This window comes from Heterodontus francisci, chromosome 10 (genome assembly GCF_036365525.1).
Source record: "Heterodontus francisci isolate sHetFra1 chromosome 10, sHetFra1.hap1, whole genome shotgun sequence".
Lineage (NCBI taxonomy): Eukaryota > Metazoa > Chordata > Chondrichthyes > Heterodontiformes > Heterodontidae > Heterodontus > Heterodontus francisci.
The window spans coordinates 68,988,568-69,005,152 of NC_090380.1; the positions used below are offsets into that span (position 1 = coordinate 68,988,568).

The 16,585-nt window shown below is 44.5% G+C and overlaps 2 protein-coding genes across 6 annotated transcripts in view; one reads left to right on the plus strand and one right to left on the minus strand.

Annotated features, from left to right (window-relative positions):
* The window catches only part of slc35a5 (solute carrier family 35 member A5), a 41,103-nt gene extending 32,694 nt beyond the window's left edge, over positions 1–8,409 (minus strand). For 3 of the 5 annotated variants that reach the window (XM_068040682.1, XM_068040680.1, XM_068040681.1), the window contains exons 1-2: positions 8,259–8,409; positions 3,983–4,073 (exon numbers count right to left, since the gene is read on the minus strand). The gene's annotated coding sequence lies outside the window, so the exon portion shown is untranslated. Of the gene's footprint in view, positions 1–3,982; positions 4,074–8,010; positions 8,183–8,258 lie in introns of all 5 variants that reach the window. The other 2 variants (XM_068040683.1, XM_068040685.1) reach the window with 2 other exon arrangements.
* Positions 8,410–8,503: 94 nt separating this feature from the next.
* atg3 (autophagy related 3) overlaps positions 8,504–16,585 on the plus strand; it is a 48,840-nt gene continuing 40,758 nt past the window's right edge. Inside the window, exon 1 of the mRNA XM_068040686.1 lies at positions 8,504–8,694. Coding sequence (XP_067896787.1) covers positions 8,623–8,694 — 72 coding nt within the window. The 5' untranslated portion in view covers positions 8,504–8,622. The remainder of the gene's footprint in view (positions 8,695–16,585) is intronic.

A 16,585-nucleotide genomic window follows, 5' to 3' on the forward strand; every position in this document is an offset into this window, starting at 1 on the left:
GCAAGCATAACAGTGATCCAGCAAATATGGTCAGAGTAGGGGAAAACGGTAAAAAGACAGAATTAAAGGCTCTTTGTCTGAATGCATGCAGCATTCGTGACAAGAGGAATGAAATGATAGCACAAATAGAAATAAATGGGTATGAGATGATAGACATTACAGAGACGTGGTTGCAAGGTGACCAAGGCTAGGAACTAAATATTCAAGGGTATTTGACATTTCTGAAGGATAGGAAGAAAGGAAAAGGAGGCGGGGTAACTCTGTTAGTAAAGGATGAGATCAGTATGGTAGTGAGAAATGATCTTGGCTTGGAAGATCAAGATGTAGAATCAGTTTGGGTCGAAATAAGGAATAGCAAAGGAAGTCGTTTATAGGCCCCCTAACAGTAGCTATACTGTATGACACATTACAAATCAAGAAATAATGGAGGCTTATAGGAAAGGTACTGCAATAATCGTGAACGATTTTAATCTTCATATAGATTGGACGAATCAAATTGGCAAAGGTAGCCTGGAAGATGAGCGCAAAGATTGTATTAGGGACAGTTTCTTAGAACAATACGTTCAGAAATGAATCCGCAAGTGGGCTATTTTAGACATCGTAATGTGTAATGAGACAGGATTAATAAATTAACTCATAGTAAAGGATCCTCGAGGCAAAGGTGATCATAACATGATAGAATTTCACATTCAGTCTGAGGGTGTGAAGTTTGGGTCTTAAACTTAAATAAAGGCAATTACAAGGGTATGAAGGCAGAGTTGGCTAAAGTGGACTGGGAAAATAAGTTAAAAGGTAAAACAGTAGAGAAGCAGTGGTAGACATTTAAGGAGATATTTTGTAACTCTCAACAAAGATATATTCCATTGAGAATGGCTAACTAAGGGAGTTAAGGAATGTATCAAATTGAAAGAAAAGATGTATAATACAGCAAGGAGTAATGGTAGGCGAGAAGATTGGAAACATTTAGAAACCAGCAAAGGATGACTAAATAAAGAGGGAGAAATTAGAGAATGAGAGTAAACTAGCAAGTAATATAAAAAGTCAGTAAAAGCTTCTACAAATATATAAAATGGAATAGGGCGGCGCAGTGGTTAGCACTGCAGCCTCACAGCTCCAGCGACCTGGGTTCGTTTCTGGGTACTGCTAGTGCGGAGTTTGCAAGTTCTCCCTGTGACCGTATGGGTTTCCGCCGGGTGCTCCGGTTTCCTCCCACAGCCAACGGTAGGTAAATTGGCCTTTGTAAATTGCCTTTAGTGTAGGTAGGTGGTAGGAGAATGGTGGGGATGTGGTCGGGAATATGGGATTAATGTAGGATTAGTATATATGGGTGGTTGTTGGTCAACACAGATTCGGTGGGCTGAAGGGCCTGTTTCAGTCCTGTATCTCTCTATGACTCTAAAAGAGTAGCTGAAGTAATTGTTGGTCCCTTAAAGGATGAGACTGGGGAATTAATAATGGAACCAAGGAAATGGCAGAGACTTTGAACAAGTATTTTGTATCTGTCTTCAAATAGCAGAAAATCAAGAGGCAAAAAGGAGGGAGGAACTTGAAACTATTACTAGAGAAAAAGTACCAGGAAAACTAATAGGACTAAAGGTTGAGAAGTCAACCTAAAGGACCTGTCTTAAAAAGAAGTGGCTGCAAAGATGGTGGATGCATTGGTTGTAATCTTTCAAAGGTCCCAGCCGATTGAAAAACCGGAAATGTAACACCTCAATTCAAGAAATGGGAGGGTGAACAGAAAGTAGGAAACTAAAGGCCAGTTTGCTTAACCTCTGTCATTGAAAAAAATGCTAGAATCCATTATTAAGGAAGTAGTAGCAGGACATTTAGAAAATCATTACACAATCAGGCAGAGTCAACATGGTTTAATAAAAGGGAAATCATGTTTGACAAATTTAGAGTTCTTTGAGGATATAACAAGCAGGATGGCAAGGAGGAACCAGTAGATGCAGTGCATTTGAATTCCACATAAAAGGTTACCACACAAGATAAGAGCTCATGGTGTTGGGGGTAGTATTATAAGGATGGATAGATGATGGTTTCCTGTTAGTTAGACTAAGAGTCAGGATAAATGGGGCATTTTTAGGTTGACAAGCTAACTAGTGGAGTGCCACAGGGATTGGCACTGGGGCCTCAACTATTTATATTAATGAATTGGATGAAGGGACCGAGTGTGTTGTAGCCACATTTGCGGATGATACAAAGATAAGTAGGAAACCAAGTTGTGAGGAGGACACAAAAGTGTCTGCAAAGAGATAAAGATAGGTTAAGTGAGTGGGCAAAAATTTGGCAGATGGAGTAGAAAATGGGAAAATGTGCACTTTGGCAGGAAGAACAGAAAAACAGATTAATATTTACATGAAAAGAGACAGCAGAATGCTGCAGTACAGAGGGATCTGGGTGTTCTTGGACATGAATCACAAAAAAAGTTAGCATGCAGGTACAGCAAGTAATTAGGAAGGCAGATGGAATGTTGGTATTTATTGCAAGGGAGAAGGAGTATAAAAGTAGAGAAGTCTTGCTACAACTGTCCAGGGCGTTGGTGAGACTGTAACTAGAGTACTGCGTACAGTTTTGGTCTCCTTACTTAAGGAGGGATATACTTGTATTGGACGCAGCTCAGAGAAGGTTCACTAGACTGATTCCTAGGATAAAGGGGTTCTCTTGTGAGGAAAGATTGAGCAGCTTGGGCCTATATCGATTGACGTTTAGAAGAATGAGGGGTGATCTTATTGAAACATATAAGGTTCTGAGGGGGTGCGAGAGGTAGATGCTGAGAGGATGTTTCCCCTTGTGTGGCAATCTAGAACTGGGGGCATAGTTTCAAAATAAAGGATCTTCCTTTAAAAACTGAGATGAATAGAAATTTCTTCCACAAAGAGTAGTTAATCTTTGGAATTCTCTTCCCAAACAACAGTGGAGGCTGGGCCATTGAATATATTCAAGGCTGAATTAGACAGATTTTTGATCTACAAGGGAGGCAAGGTTTATGCGGGCAGGCAGTAAAGTGGAGTTAAGGCCACAATCAGATCAGCTATGACCTATTAAATGGCAGAGTAGGCTCGAGGGGCCCAATAGCCTACTCCTGCTCCTATTTCTTATGCTTCTTCAACAGCACTTCCCAAACACGTCACCTTCACCACCTAGAAGGACAAAGGCAACAGGTGCATTGGAACATCACCACCTCTAAGTCACACATCATCCTGACTTGGAAATATATCGCCGTTCCTTCACTGCCATAGGGTCAAAATCCTGGAACTTCCTACCTACCAGTGCTGTCGGAGAACCTTCGCCATACAGACCGCAGGGACTCAAGAAAGTGGCTTACCATCACCTTCTCAAGGGCAATAAATGCTGGCCTTGCCAACAATGTCTAAATCTCATGAATTAGTATAAGCTCATTAATGTAACCTAGGCAAGCTGGTTCAAAATAAAATTTTAAAAATTATGATCTGGATCAATACTCTCAATAGCATGCTTCATTAAAGACACTTTGCATTACCAGTTTCCTTTAAATTTTAAGTACTAATCACATCTTCCATAACAATGCTGATAAGTTGGCTGGTGTGCTGTTTATCAGGACAGGAGTGTTATATACCAGGTGACGTGTTAATCTGTTGGCGAGATGAAGCTTTGTCTCTTTAGGGCCTTAAAGTCTAGTTTTAAAAAGCCAGAAGTTTTTGATCTGGGAACTTTGTAAATTTCCTTGTCAGTATCAAGCTCCAGCTGAGAAACACAAAGCCAGTTAAACAGTTCTTCAGTGAAAGCATGAAATGGGCAATACTGAATCTACATCATGCCTGATTTTTCTTTTCTCTCTGAAGTCACACTTGTGTGCATTGTATTTCTTGAATGTTATTTGTCAAAAATACTCAATGTTTGTCAGATAAACTTACTATTTTTGAGGGAGATATGCTGCAGAAAAATTAAACTTTATAACAAATGTAATAAAACATCTGAATATTCATGCAGCACTTACTGTATAAATTGATGGTCCTTTGAGAAAACTTAATGAAAGTCTGGTTGTTGGCACACCTCAGTCATGTCAAACTTCACCATTTGAAAGTTACCTAAGTATTGCAATAAAAAGTCTAATTAATTTCATGTTTCAAGATAATCAAGAGTTTACTAAAGTGTATTAAATTTTGCACGCAAGGCTTCCTGCTTCTAAACAAAATTTAGATTAGCAGTAAGTAGAACCTAAAATTCATGAGTAAAATTTGCAAATCTATTATTTTATGAAATGGTGTGTAGCATATTTGTGAATTATTGAATTGCTGCATCTATCTTTTGCAATTGGCATGACACTGTATTCTCTGCTGTTTCAAAAGATAACTAGAAAGAGAGCTGGGAAGATAGCAAATAGTGACAGGTTTTTTTTGATCAGGATGTGCAGTTAACTGGAAAAGTGTGAGTATGTATTTTGCAACATTTATTTGTACCTGTCTGCTCATTGTGGCATGCATAGAATCATAAAATGAAACAGCACAGAATCTGCTTGGTCTTGAAAGTTGCACGGAAAGGAATCTTGTGTGGCAGCGGAAGAGGCGAGTGAGTAGTTTTTACCTCAAAGGATGAGTGTATTTGGGGAGAGTGGGAAATTAAAAGAAAATTAGCCTCAAACCCAGCCCCAGCCTGCTCAATTCTGGGTTTAACCAAGGTGGTTTGGACGGGCGGTTGACCAACACGCTCTCAGGAGTTGGGTCGATCAGTAAAGTCTTTTAAAGAGGTTGTGTACCTCCATTTTAACAGGATTTTAATTTTTAACACATGAAAGCTGGGTTTCCCAGGGCTTGGGAATTCCAGCAGGTAAAACGAGGTAGGCCCAATTACAGCATTGTTAGTGTGCAAAGAGGAGCAGGTGGGTTTCCTCCAGGTCCAACAAGCTAACTTCTTGACATGCCCTGCAATCGGCTGACCCCACACTCCGTGCAATCTCCAACTCACGCATCCCAATGACTCTGACTCCCCTGCAATCTCCCACTTCCCCCACGATCTTCTACTTCCCCAAACCCTCCACCTATCTTGTACTGCCCCCACCATCTGCCCATCCCCGCAATCTCTTACTTAACCATCACCTGCTCCTCAGTTGCTTTCCCAGCTAACAGGCTTATCAGTCAGGCTGGCTGTTGCACAGGAAATGCACTGAAAACATTTAAAAGACTTCTTGAAGTTAATTTCTGCAGGACATACAGGAAACCCATAGTTTCCCGTCCAGAAATCCTCCCTCTCATGCTCCCTTCACGGCCCCGATCTCTAAAGAAACTCATGCCCATTTGCTGCCCCTCCTTCAGCTGGGATATCGCAAAACCAACCATTTATCCACTCACTGGTAGTTCTACTACCTTTATGCAATGTTCGAGCACTACAACATTTCTTCTAGTGGCCTCAAAACTCATTCAGACAGATAGCCAAATTTACTTTACATTCAATGCCTGGATCAGAATTTAGTGTGGACAATTTTTGGCATAAATTCATTGTAAAAGGTACCTTGTAAAAGATAAATCACCCGGCCCGGATTAAGTGTATCCCTGGCTGCTAAAGGAAGAAATAGTGTAGGCTCTGACCATCATTTTCCAATCCTCTCTGGCTACTGGTGTGGTGCCAGAAGACTGCTAATGTTGTACCGTTGCTTAAAAAGGGAGGAAGGGATAGCCCGAGTAATTACAGACCAGTCAGCCTAACTTCAGTGGTGGGCAAATTATTGGAAAATTTTCTGAGACATGGTATAAATCATTTAGAAAGGCACGGATTAATCAAGGATAGTCAGCATGGATTTATTAAGCGAAGGTCATGTCAACTAACTTGAGTGAATTTTTTGGGGAAGTAACAAGGTAGTTTGATGAGGGTAGCACGTTTGACATCGTCTACATGGATTTTAGCAAGGCTTTGACAAGGTCCCATATGGCAGACTGATCAGTAAATTAAAAGCTCACGGGATCCTAATGTAAAGCAGCAAATGTTATGGTCAACAGGTGTTTTTGTGACTGGAAGCCTGTTTCCAGTGGAGTTCCGCAGAGCTCAGTATTAGGTCCCTTGCTGTTCGTGGCATGCATCAATGATTTAGACTTAAATGTAGGAGCATGATTAAGAAGTTTGCAGATGATATGAAAACTGGCTGAAAGTGAGAAAGAAAGCTGTAGACTGAAGGAAGATGTCAATGGGTGAGTCAGGTGGGTGGAAAAATGCCAAATGGAATTCAATCCAGGGAAGTGTGGGGTAAAGCATTTGGAAAGGATAAACAAGGCAAAGGAATACACAATAAATGGTAGGATTCTAAGAAGTGTAGAGGATCAGAGGGACCTTGGAGCGTATGTCCACAGATCCGTGAAGGTAGCAGGACAGGTAGATAAGGTGGTTAAGAAGGCATTAGGGACACATTCCTTTATTAGTTGAGGTATAGAATATAAGAGCAGGGAGGTTATGCTAGAACTGTATAAAACATTAATTAGAGCTCAGCTAGAGTACTGTGTACAGTTCTGGTCACATTACAGGAAAGATCTGATCACACTCGAGATGGTACAGAGGAGATTTACAAGGATGTTGCCAGGAATTGAGAATTTTAGCTATGAGGGAAGACCGGGTTTGTTTTCTCTAGAAACAGAGGAGGCGAAGGGGAGATTTAATTCAGGTATATAAAGTTATGAGGAGACTAGAGTGGATTGAAAGGACCTATTTCTGTTAGCAGAGAGGTCAATAATAAGGAGGGCATACATTTAAAATTGATAGAAAGATTATGAAAACTCTTTAAAAAACCAGCACAGACACGATAGGCCAAGTGGCGTCTTTCTGTGTGTTAAACTTTCTATGATTCGAAGGGGGTCACATATACATACAATCACTAAGACCACATATTTTCACCAACATAATATCACCCGACTTCACCTGTTATAGCTCATCTGTTGCTGAAACCCTGATTCATGCCTTCGTTACCTTTAGTCTTGACTATTCCAACGCACTCCTGATTGGTCTCCCACATTCTACTCTTTGTAAGCTTGAGGTCATCCAAAACTCTACTGCTTGTGTCTTAACTTGCACCAAATCCTGTTCACCTATACCCCTGTGCTCGCTGACCTACATTGGCTTCCGGTCAAGCAATGTCTTGCTTTTAAGATTCTCATCCTTGTTTTCAAATCCCTCCATGGCCTGGCCCCTCCCGATCTCTGTAATCTAATCTCCTCCAGTCTCCCAACCTTCTGCGATATCTGCACCTATCTAAATCTAACCTCGTGAGCATCCCTAATTTTAATTGCTCCACCATTGGTGGCCATGTCTTCATTTGCCTGGCCTTAAGCTCTGGAATTTCTTTCCAAAACCTCTCCTCCTTCAAGACATTCCTTAAATCCCCTCCTCGACCAAGCTTTCAGTCATCTGACCTAATACCTCCTTAAGCGGCTCTGTATCATGTTTTGTCACACTGTGAAGCGCCTTGGGGATCTGAACTCACTACCTGCTAGTGGGGTAGAAGCAGAAACCCTGATCGCATTTTTAAAAAAATACGAGGTATTGTAGCCTACAGGGTTACGAACCAAGAGTTGAAAGGTGGGGTTAAATTACATAGTTCCTTGTGTGCTGTAATTCTTTCTATTTTTTAGAATTCATTACATCTACAGACTAATCTATTTTCCTATATCGAGGTGATCAGTGGCACAGAATCAAGGTTTAATGTGGAACAATGGTACTGCGACAATAAAAATAAGAAATGCTGGAACCACTCAGCAGGTCTGGCAGCATCTGTGAAAAGAGAAGCAGAGTTAACGTTTCGGGTCAGTGACCCTTCATCGTCCGAGTCCAGTGCAAAACCCACAAGTATTCATCGTCCGTCCTCCGCAAAGCAATGGTAGGCGGGCGGATCCGATGAAGGGTCACTGACCCGAAACGTTAACTCTGCTTCTCTTTTCACAGATGCTGCCAGACCTGCTGAGTGGTTCCAGCATTTCTTGTTTTTATTTCAGATTTCCAGCATCCGCAGTATTTTGTTTTTATAATGGTACTGTGACACCTCACCAGCAGCTGGTCTCTCTCTACTGGGGAGTCGTCATCATTCTGCTTCCAATCCGCCCGCCTACCATTGCTTTGCGGAGGACGGACGAGGAATACTTGTCGGGTTTTGCACTGGACTCGGACGATATGTTGACAAGCGACCTCGTTCGTTCGTCCGTCGGCCGGCCGGTCCTACCTACCAACCGACAGACAGACAGACAAATCACTGCACGGCTAACAGTTCAAATTATCACCCGCAGAGCACAGTTCACCTGAAAGTCCCTGAGCGGCGACCTTTGTTCCTATCGTTATCAAACCGTGACCCCACCCACCATTGCCTGAAGGCCGACAGGTAAACGCCATCCGTCCAGACTACTCGCCGCACGCCACCAGCTGACACACTCCGCATGCGCCGCTTGCCCTCAGTGACGCCATCACGCACGGCGCGCGCTGAGCTGCCCAGCCGCGTCGCCCGTGTCACACGCATGCGCGGCTCACTCGCCAGTGAGGGTGTGCGCATGTGCGAGTGCAGTTGCGGAACTTGTTGAGGAAGGAGCAGGGCTGGGGGAGCCTGGCGCCTGCAAACCCACTGACGGACAGTGATTGCCGCACGCTCAAGCCGAGCAGGCTAGCGACATGCAGAACGTCATTAATACTGTCAAAGGGACTGCGCTTGGAGTGGCAGAGTTCTTGACGCCGGTACTTAAAGTGAGTGTTATTTGTCAAGGCCTGTTGTTGCTATAACGCGAGTGACAACGTTGACCCTCTGACGGAGCATTGAGTGAGAGCTCAGGCATTGAGTGGCTCGCCCACTGGGCATTTGTTTACTGGCAGCATTGAGTGACCGAGCAGCCAACGCTGACTGGCCGGGGCCTGACTTTGCAGGATATGTCTGACCGGCCAGGTACACGCTGAATGACAGGAGTTGCCCAATCCATTTTATTATTTATTGATCACATTATGTCCAGACTCCTGTTATCTTTGTGACTGTAAACTGTAATTGTCCGAACTCTGACTGTTCAACAATTCAAGTCTCCTTGATTTTTGGTGAATGTCGTAGTTTGTGGGTTTTTTAAAATCAATTAACAAGTTTGTTTTCAATATTGAAGCTGTGCAAAGTTACACTGTATAAACAAGCCAATACGATACAAAGGCTGATTACTACACCCCAAGTTGGACATTTTGAGCGAAATTTGTTAGGGAGTTCGTTCATCAATCAAGGTACAATTCAATTTTTTTTTAAATCCTGAGTGATATGTGAATCTCGGTGCATAAAACCCAATCTACATTGGGGAGGTTCTGAGTAGATGGTGCAGAATTTGAGATGTAATGAGTTCAGTTTCATTTGCTACTGTTTACTTTTACTTGTGGGCTATAATACGTATCATTTAAATTGTATGCAAATATTAAAGAAATTATTACTAATTATAGCATAGAATTATACAGCACAGAAGAAGGCCATTCATCCTATCATGCCTATACTAACTCTCAAAGAATTACCAATTTGTCCTAACCCCTGCTTTTTCCCCAAAGTCTTGCAATTTTCTCCTTTTTAAGTACATTGCCAATTTCCATATGTATATGGAAAGTGCTGGAAATACTCAGCAGGTCTGGCAGCATCTGTGGAGCAAGAAGCAGAGTTAACGTTTCAAGTCAGTGACCTTTCATTAAAACAGTTCTGATGAAAGGTCATTGACCGGAAATGTTAACTCTGGTCTCTCTCCACAGATGCTGCCAGATCTGCTGAGTATTTCCAGCACTTTCTGTTTTTATTTCAAATTTCCAGCATCTGCAGTATTTTGCTTTTATTATCCATATATATGTGATTTTTAAAAATTCCTAACCTTTTGAAGAGATTTTTCTTTTAGTAGAAACTGAGGTGTAAAATTTTGTTCGTGTAAAGTTTGCAGATTGTTGAAATGTAAAGTGAAGTCACAGGTTATATTTGGTATAAAAAATCTTTCTTCAAACATCATCACTTTCTGTGCAGTGTTAGAAAGTGTACTTCCCCAAATATCAGAGCTTCTGTCATGAAAATGAGGTATCTGAAATGATTTGAATTTAAAACATTTGTTACAACCAAGTTGGGACGAGTGCACTGTTAATTCAGTCCCACTTCTCCACACCGTAACAATAAATTTTCCCACCTACTGAAAAACAGCCAATTCTATACTCTTTGTCTCCCAGATTTCAAGATGGCTCCTGGGCTGGAAGCTCCCTAGGAAGCTCCCTTGCTGTTCAACTCTATCCATGGCCATCTGCTCCCATCCCTAACGTTTTCTCCCCCAATCTGCCCTCTTAAACTGTTTAAATTCCCCTGGCTCTTTAAATCAGTTCATTTTAGCCCTATCTAAAAGTTAACAGTTAGTTTAGTGTATGTTACCTGGGCCCACTGCCCTCCCCCAGCCACACCTGCTCTTTGTTTTCTCAATGAAATTGATCCGGATGAAACTGACGAGAACAGCTGCCGATACTTTAATCTCCGATCCTGCTGTCTTCACAGTCCAGAGTGTCTGCAGCCACGGCATGCGGTAAGTCCATTGAGGTGAAGAAGGAGCTGCGGGACCCGAGAGAAGTCCTGTGAAAAGGTGCCCCGAACACCCAAAACATCCACGAGCGGCCCCCCCGGCCGCAACTTCAAAGCGCCCGCGGGAGATGGCTCGGAGAGCATCTGCAGCGCACTGTCGGCAATGCTGCATGCCTTTATTTAAACCACTGCAAAAAAAAAAACCCTTAGCAAATGTAACCACCTCGAAGTCTGCCAAATGATGCTTCACCTCCCGAAGGACGTAGATGAGCTTTCCGGACGTCGATGGTGGGCACTGAGGAAATGGCTTATTACCTGCACCAGATTCCACCCCCCCTCCCCCCCCCTTTACCCCCCTTCCACCCCCCCCACCCCCGTCCCCTTCCCTGCTCCACCCTCTCAGCTCACCCCCTCACAACCCCGTCCCAGCCCGCCCCCCCCGCACCATCTTCACCCCGCACCCCCTTCCCCTGCAGCCCCCCCCCACCCCCTCCCTCTACCCCTCCCCCTTGCATCCCCTCCTCCCACCGGCACCATCCTACACCTGTGTAGGGGCCCCAACAACCCCACTGCCTTGTGGGCGTCTCGGGAGAGACCAAGGCTAAGGGAGTAAACCCTAACAGAAAATCCGGAGCGGAACCCCGTAGGCGGTCATGTGTCACCTTTGGCATGTTTCCGGCAGTTCCTGCAGCCATACTGGTGCCAAACGTCGTGTCCTGCACTCCTTTGGACCCCACCAGAAAGGCCGAGAGGGGGGTTTTGACGACTGGGCAACTCTCAACCTCCATAAATTTGCCCAGGCATGCGCCATGGAGAGGTCACTCCATAGTTGCCTCACAGCGACTGAAACAACACGGAAGGCAGCAGTTACGGGTTATAAGTCCAGATAAATTGGCGTAGAAACTGGGCGCCACGGGTTGCCTTTGTCGGTGGGAGAGGTCATTGCACCTCACTGGACAGCTACCGCCCGCCTCAAACCGGGCAGCCCCCGGTCAATAAGGTTCTGTCCCGCCACAGTCTGCCTGCTTCAATGGGTGCTTGGAGCTCAGGGTCATTGCCCGAAAGGTGGACTGATACACCGCACCAAACAACATGAAAAAAGGAAAGAAGGTACCAGCCCTTCGCTTTGCAAGCTGGAACGTCAGAACTATGTGTCCTGGCCTGTCGGAAGACCTTACACAAATCAACGATTCTCGGAAGACCGCCATCATTAACAACGAGCTCAGTAGACTCAATGTGGACATTGCAGCACTTCAGGAGACTCGCCTCCCCGCGAGTGGCTCTCTAGCAGAGCAAGACTACACCTTCTTCTGGCAGGGCAGGGATCCTGAAGAACCAAGACAGCATGGAGTGGGCTTCGCCATCAGAAACTCCTTGCTCAGCATGATAGAGCCTCCCTCAAATGGCTCGGAACGCATACTGTCCATCCGACTGCTCACCACCTCTGGTCCAGTACACCTACTCAGCATCTATGCTCCAACACTCTGTTCCGCACCTGAAGCTAAAGACCAGTTCTATGAACAACTCCATAACATCATTAGCAGCATCCCCAACACCGAACACCTATTCCTGCTGGGGGACTTTAATGCCAGGGTTGGGGCCGACCATGACTCATGGCCCTCCTGCCTTGGGCGCTATGGCGTTGGAAGGATGAATGAGAACGGGCAGAGACTGCTTGAGTTGTGTACCTATCATAACCTCTGCATCACCAACTCGTTCTTTCACACTAAACCCTGTCACCAGGTTTCATGGAGGCACCCAAGATCACGTCGTTGGCACCAGCTAGACCTCATTGTCACAAGGCGAGCCGCCTTAAACAGTGTTCAAATCACACGCAGCTTCCACAGTGCGGACTGCGACACCGACCACTCCCTGGTGTGCAGCAAGGTTAGACTCAGACCAAAGAAGTTGCATCATTCCAAGCAGAAGGGCCACCCGCGCATCAACACGAGCAGAATTTCTCACCCACAGCTGTTACAAAAATTTCTAAATTCACTTGTAACAGCCCTTCAAAACACTCCCACAGGGGATGCTGAGACCAAGTGGGCCCACATCAGAGACGCCATCTATGAGTCAGCTTTGACCACCTACGGCAAAAGTGCGAAGAGAAATGCAGACTGGTTTCAATCTCATAATGAAGAGCTGGAACCTGTCATAGCCGCTAAGCGCATTGCACTTTTGAACTACAAGAAAGCCCCCAGCGATTTAACATCCGCAGCACTTAAAGCAGCCAGAAGTACTGCACAAAGAACAGCTAGGCGTTGCGCAAACGACTACTGGCAACACCTATGCAGTCATATTCAGCTGGCCTCAGACACCGGAAACATCAGAGGAATGTATGATGGCATGAAGAGAGCTCTTGGGCCAACCATCAAGAAGATCACCTCCCTCAAATCTAAATCGGGGGACATAATCACTGACCAACGCAAACAGATGGACCGCTGGGTTGAGCACTACCTAGAACTGTACTCCAGGGAGAAAGCTGTCACTGATACTGCCCTCAATGCAGCCCAGCCTCTACCAGTCATGGATGAGCTGGACATACAGCCAACCAAATCGGAACTCAGTGATGCCATTGATTCCCTAGCCAGCGGAAAAGCCCCTGGGAAGGACAGCATTACCCCTGAAATAATCAAGAGTGCCAAGCCTGCTATACTCTCAGCACTACATGAACTGCTATGCCTGTGCTGGGACGAGGGAGCAGTACCCCAGGACATGCGCGATGCCAACATCATCACCCTCTATAAAAACAAAGGTGACCGCGGTGACTGCAACAACTACCGTGGAATCTCCCTGCTCAGCATAGTGGGGAAAGTCTTTGCTCGAGTCGCTCTGAACAGGCTCCAGAAGCTGGCCCAGCGCGTCTACCCTGAGGCACAGTGTGGCTTTCGTGCAGAGAGATCGACTATTGACATTCTGTTCTCCCTTCGTCAGATACAGGAGAAATGCCGTGAACAACAGATGCCCCTCTACATTGCTTTCATTGATCTCACCAAAGCCTTTGACCTCGTCAGCAGACGTGGTCTCTTCAGACTACTAGAAAAGATCGGATGTCCACCAAAGCTACTAAGTATCATCACCTCATTCCATGACAATATGAAAGGCACAATTCAACATGGTGGCTCCTCATCAGAGCCCTTTCCTATCCTGAGTGGTGTGAAACAGGGCTGTGTTCTCGCACCCACACTTTTTGGGATTTTCTTCTCCCTGCTGCTTTCACATGCGTTCAAATCCTCTGAAGAAGGAATTTTCCTCCACACAAGATCAGGGGTCAGGTTGTTCAACCTTGCCCGTCTAAGAGCGAAGTCCAAAGTACGGAAAGTCCTCATCAGAGAACTCCTCTTTGCTGACGATGCTGCTTTAACATCTCACACTGAAGAATGCCTGCAGAGTCTCATCGACAGGTTTGCGTCTGCCTGCAATGAATTTGGCCTAACCATCAGCCTCAAGAAAACGAACATCATGGGGCAGGATGTCAGAAATGCTCCATCCATCAATATTGGCGACCACGCTCTGGAAGTGGTTCAAGAGTTCACCTACCTAGGCTCAACTATCACCAGTAACCTGTCTCTAGATGCAGAAATCAACAAGCGCATGGGTAAGGCTTCCACTGCTATGTTCAGACTGGCCAAGAGAGTGTGGGAAAATGGCGCACTGACACGGAACACAAAAGTCCGAGTGTATCAGGCCTGTGTCCTCAGTACCTTGCTCTACGGCAGCGAGGCCTGGACAACGTATGCCAGCCAAGAGCGACGTCTCAATTCATTCCATCTTCGCTGCCTTCGGAGAATACTTGGCATCAGGTGGCAGGACTATATCTCCAACACAGAAGTCCTTGAAGCGGCCAACATCCCCAGCTTATACACACTACTGAGTCAGCGGCGCTTGAGATGGCTTGGCCATGTGAGCCGCATGGAAGATGGCAGGATCCCCAAAGACACATTGTACAGCGAGCTCGCCACTGGTATCCGACCCACCGGCCGTCCATGTCTCCGTTATAAAGACGTCTGCAAACGCGACATGAAATCGTGAGACATTGATCACAAGTCGTGGGAGTCAGTTGCCAGCATTCGCCAGAGCTGGCGGGCAGCCATAAAGACAGGGCTAAATTGTGGCGAGTCGAAGAGACTTAGTAGTTGGCAGGAAAAAAGACAGAGGCGCAAGGGGAGAGCCAACTGTGCAACAGCCCCAACAAACAAATTTCTCTGCAGCACCTGTGGAAGAGCCTGTCACTCCAGAATTGGCCTTTATAGCCACTCCAGGCGCTGCTTCACAAACCACTGACCACCTCCAGGCGCATATCCATTGTCTCTCGAGATAAGGAGGCCCAAAAGAATAAAAAAGAAAAAAAAAAAGAATGTCTCCCAGAATAAAGCACACCAAACAGGTTTCTTTAATCAATAATAAAATTAACTATTTATTAATAAACTAAGTTTTAACCAATAAATCTATATACGAAAAGCTCCTACGTCCCTAGCCCTCATGCACACACATACATTTAAAGAAACAGATTAACCGGGAAAAAGGATTTTGGATTTACAGTTTCAGAGGAATAGAAGGAATGATAAAATAATTCAGTTTATCACATTCTGGTATGAAATTCTTCTGTTTGGTGAGGTGTCTTAGAGTCGAATTGTGGGATGCCAATCGAAGTCTCTCCAGGCGAGGTTGATGAACAGTCTTTGGGTAGGCGTTCAAGGCAATTCAACTGCAGCAGGCTTCACATAGGTCTTTCAGCAGGGGTGTAGCAATAGGTCTGCTTGGGTCATAAAGCAGCAGTCTAGCAGTAGAAGTCCTTCAGATTTCAGTATTTCTTAAAACACAGGAGGCAACAGGAACCACACTTGGATGCAGGGATTCTTCAGAGATAGGAGGCAATAGGGATCTGCTACCTCTGACATACAGGGGTTTCTTCTCCCAAGAGATGCAAGTTTCCTCCACAGAGAGAGGTAACACTTTTTTTTCCTGGGTCTTTCTCTCTGGCTTCCAGGCAAATCAAAGCCAAATTTCAAATGCCTGCTGTTTGTCCAACTCACTGGTTTTTTAGAGTCCAAAGTGAAAGCAAAATTTTCCTGAGCTGATCACATGACCAGATATTGCTTCTCCCCTGTCATTCAAAGTGTTGCTCTGAGGAGTTCAAAACTTTCCTTGAATTGAATTGAATTTCCTTGAAACTGCATGCTTTCCTGTTCTTGTATACAAAGTCAACATCCAAAAGTTTCAGCTATTTGCAGGTGTCAATGTCCACTGCAAAATCCTTTTTTCAGGTTTTTTAAAAAACATAGAATTCTAAGATTTTCGTACAAAAATAAAGCCCTTGTAACACAACTAAAGTAGTTTGAAATTGTATGTAACATACCATGGATAGCATGTTTCAAAGTTCCATTACTTTAACCAAAACATTTGTTTGTTTGATTAAAGATGTTTATAAATTGGAAGCTATGTGCTAGTCATGAATATATTTGCAAGAACATTTCTTGTGTCTATTGTCTTTTATGACAAATGTTTCAAATTGATTGCTTCTGGAAAGTTTTTCCATTGCCTTTGTGTGGGGAGAGAAGGAGCATGAGGAAATATACAGGCCCTGTTTTGAGAATAGATGCGATCTTCAAAATAGGACTGGACTGAGGTTTTGTTAACAAGTAATTTATATATACTATCAGAAAAAATATATGTTTTTAATAGTTCCTCAGACAATGTTGCAATATTGCCATTCCAGAAATACAGTGCTGTTATTTATAATGGCTGTCCAGTCAGGAGTTATCTGCTTGGAAAGCCATCTCAAAATTAGCACCAGTGACATGAACAGTTTTGTTTGGTGTTGCTGTTTACCTCTAGTCCACTGTTTGAACCATGTTGTTTCACTGTAGCTGGGTCAAAAACGTAGAACTCCCTCCCTAACAGCACTATGGATGTACCTACACCAGATGGACTGCAGTGGTTCAAGAAGGCAGCTCACCACCACCTTCTCGAGGGCAATTAGGAAATGAGCAAGAAATGCTTGCCTAGCCAGAGATGCTCACAGCCCCTGAAAGAATAAAACAAATTATTGTTACGAGCTACAATTCCATA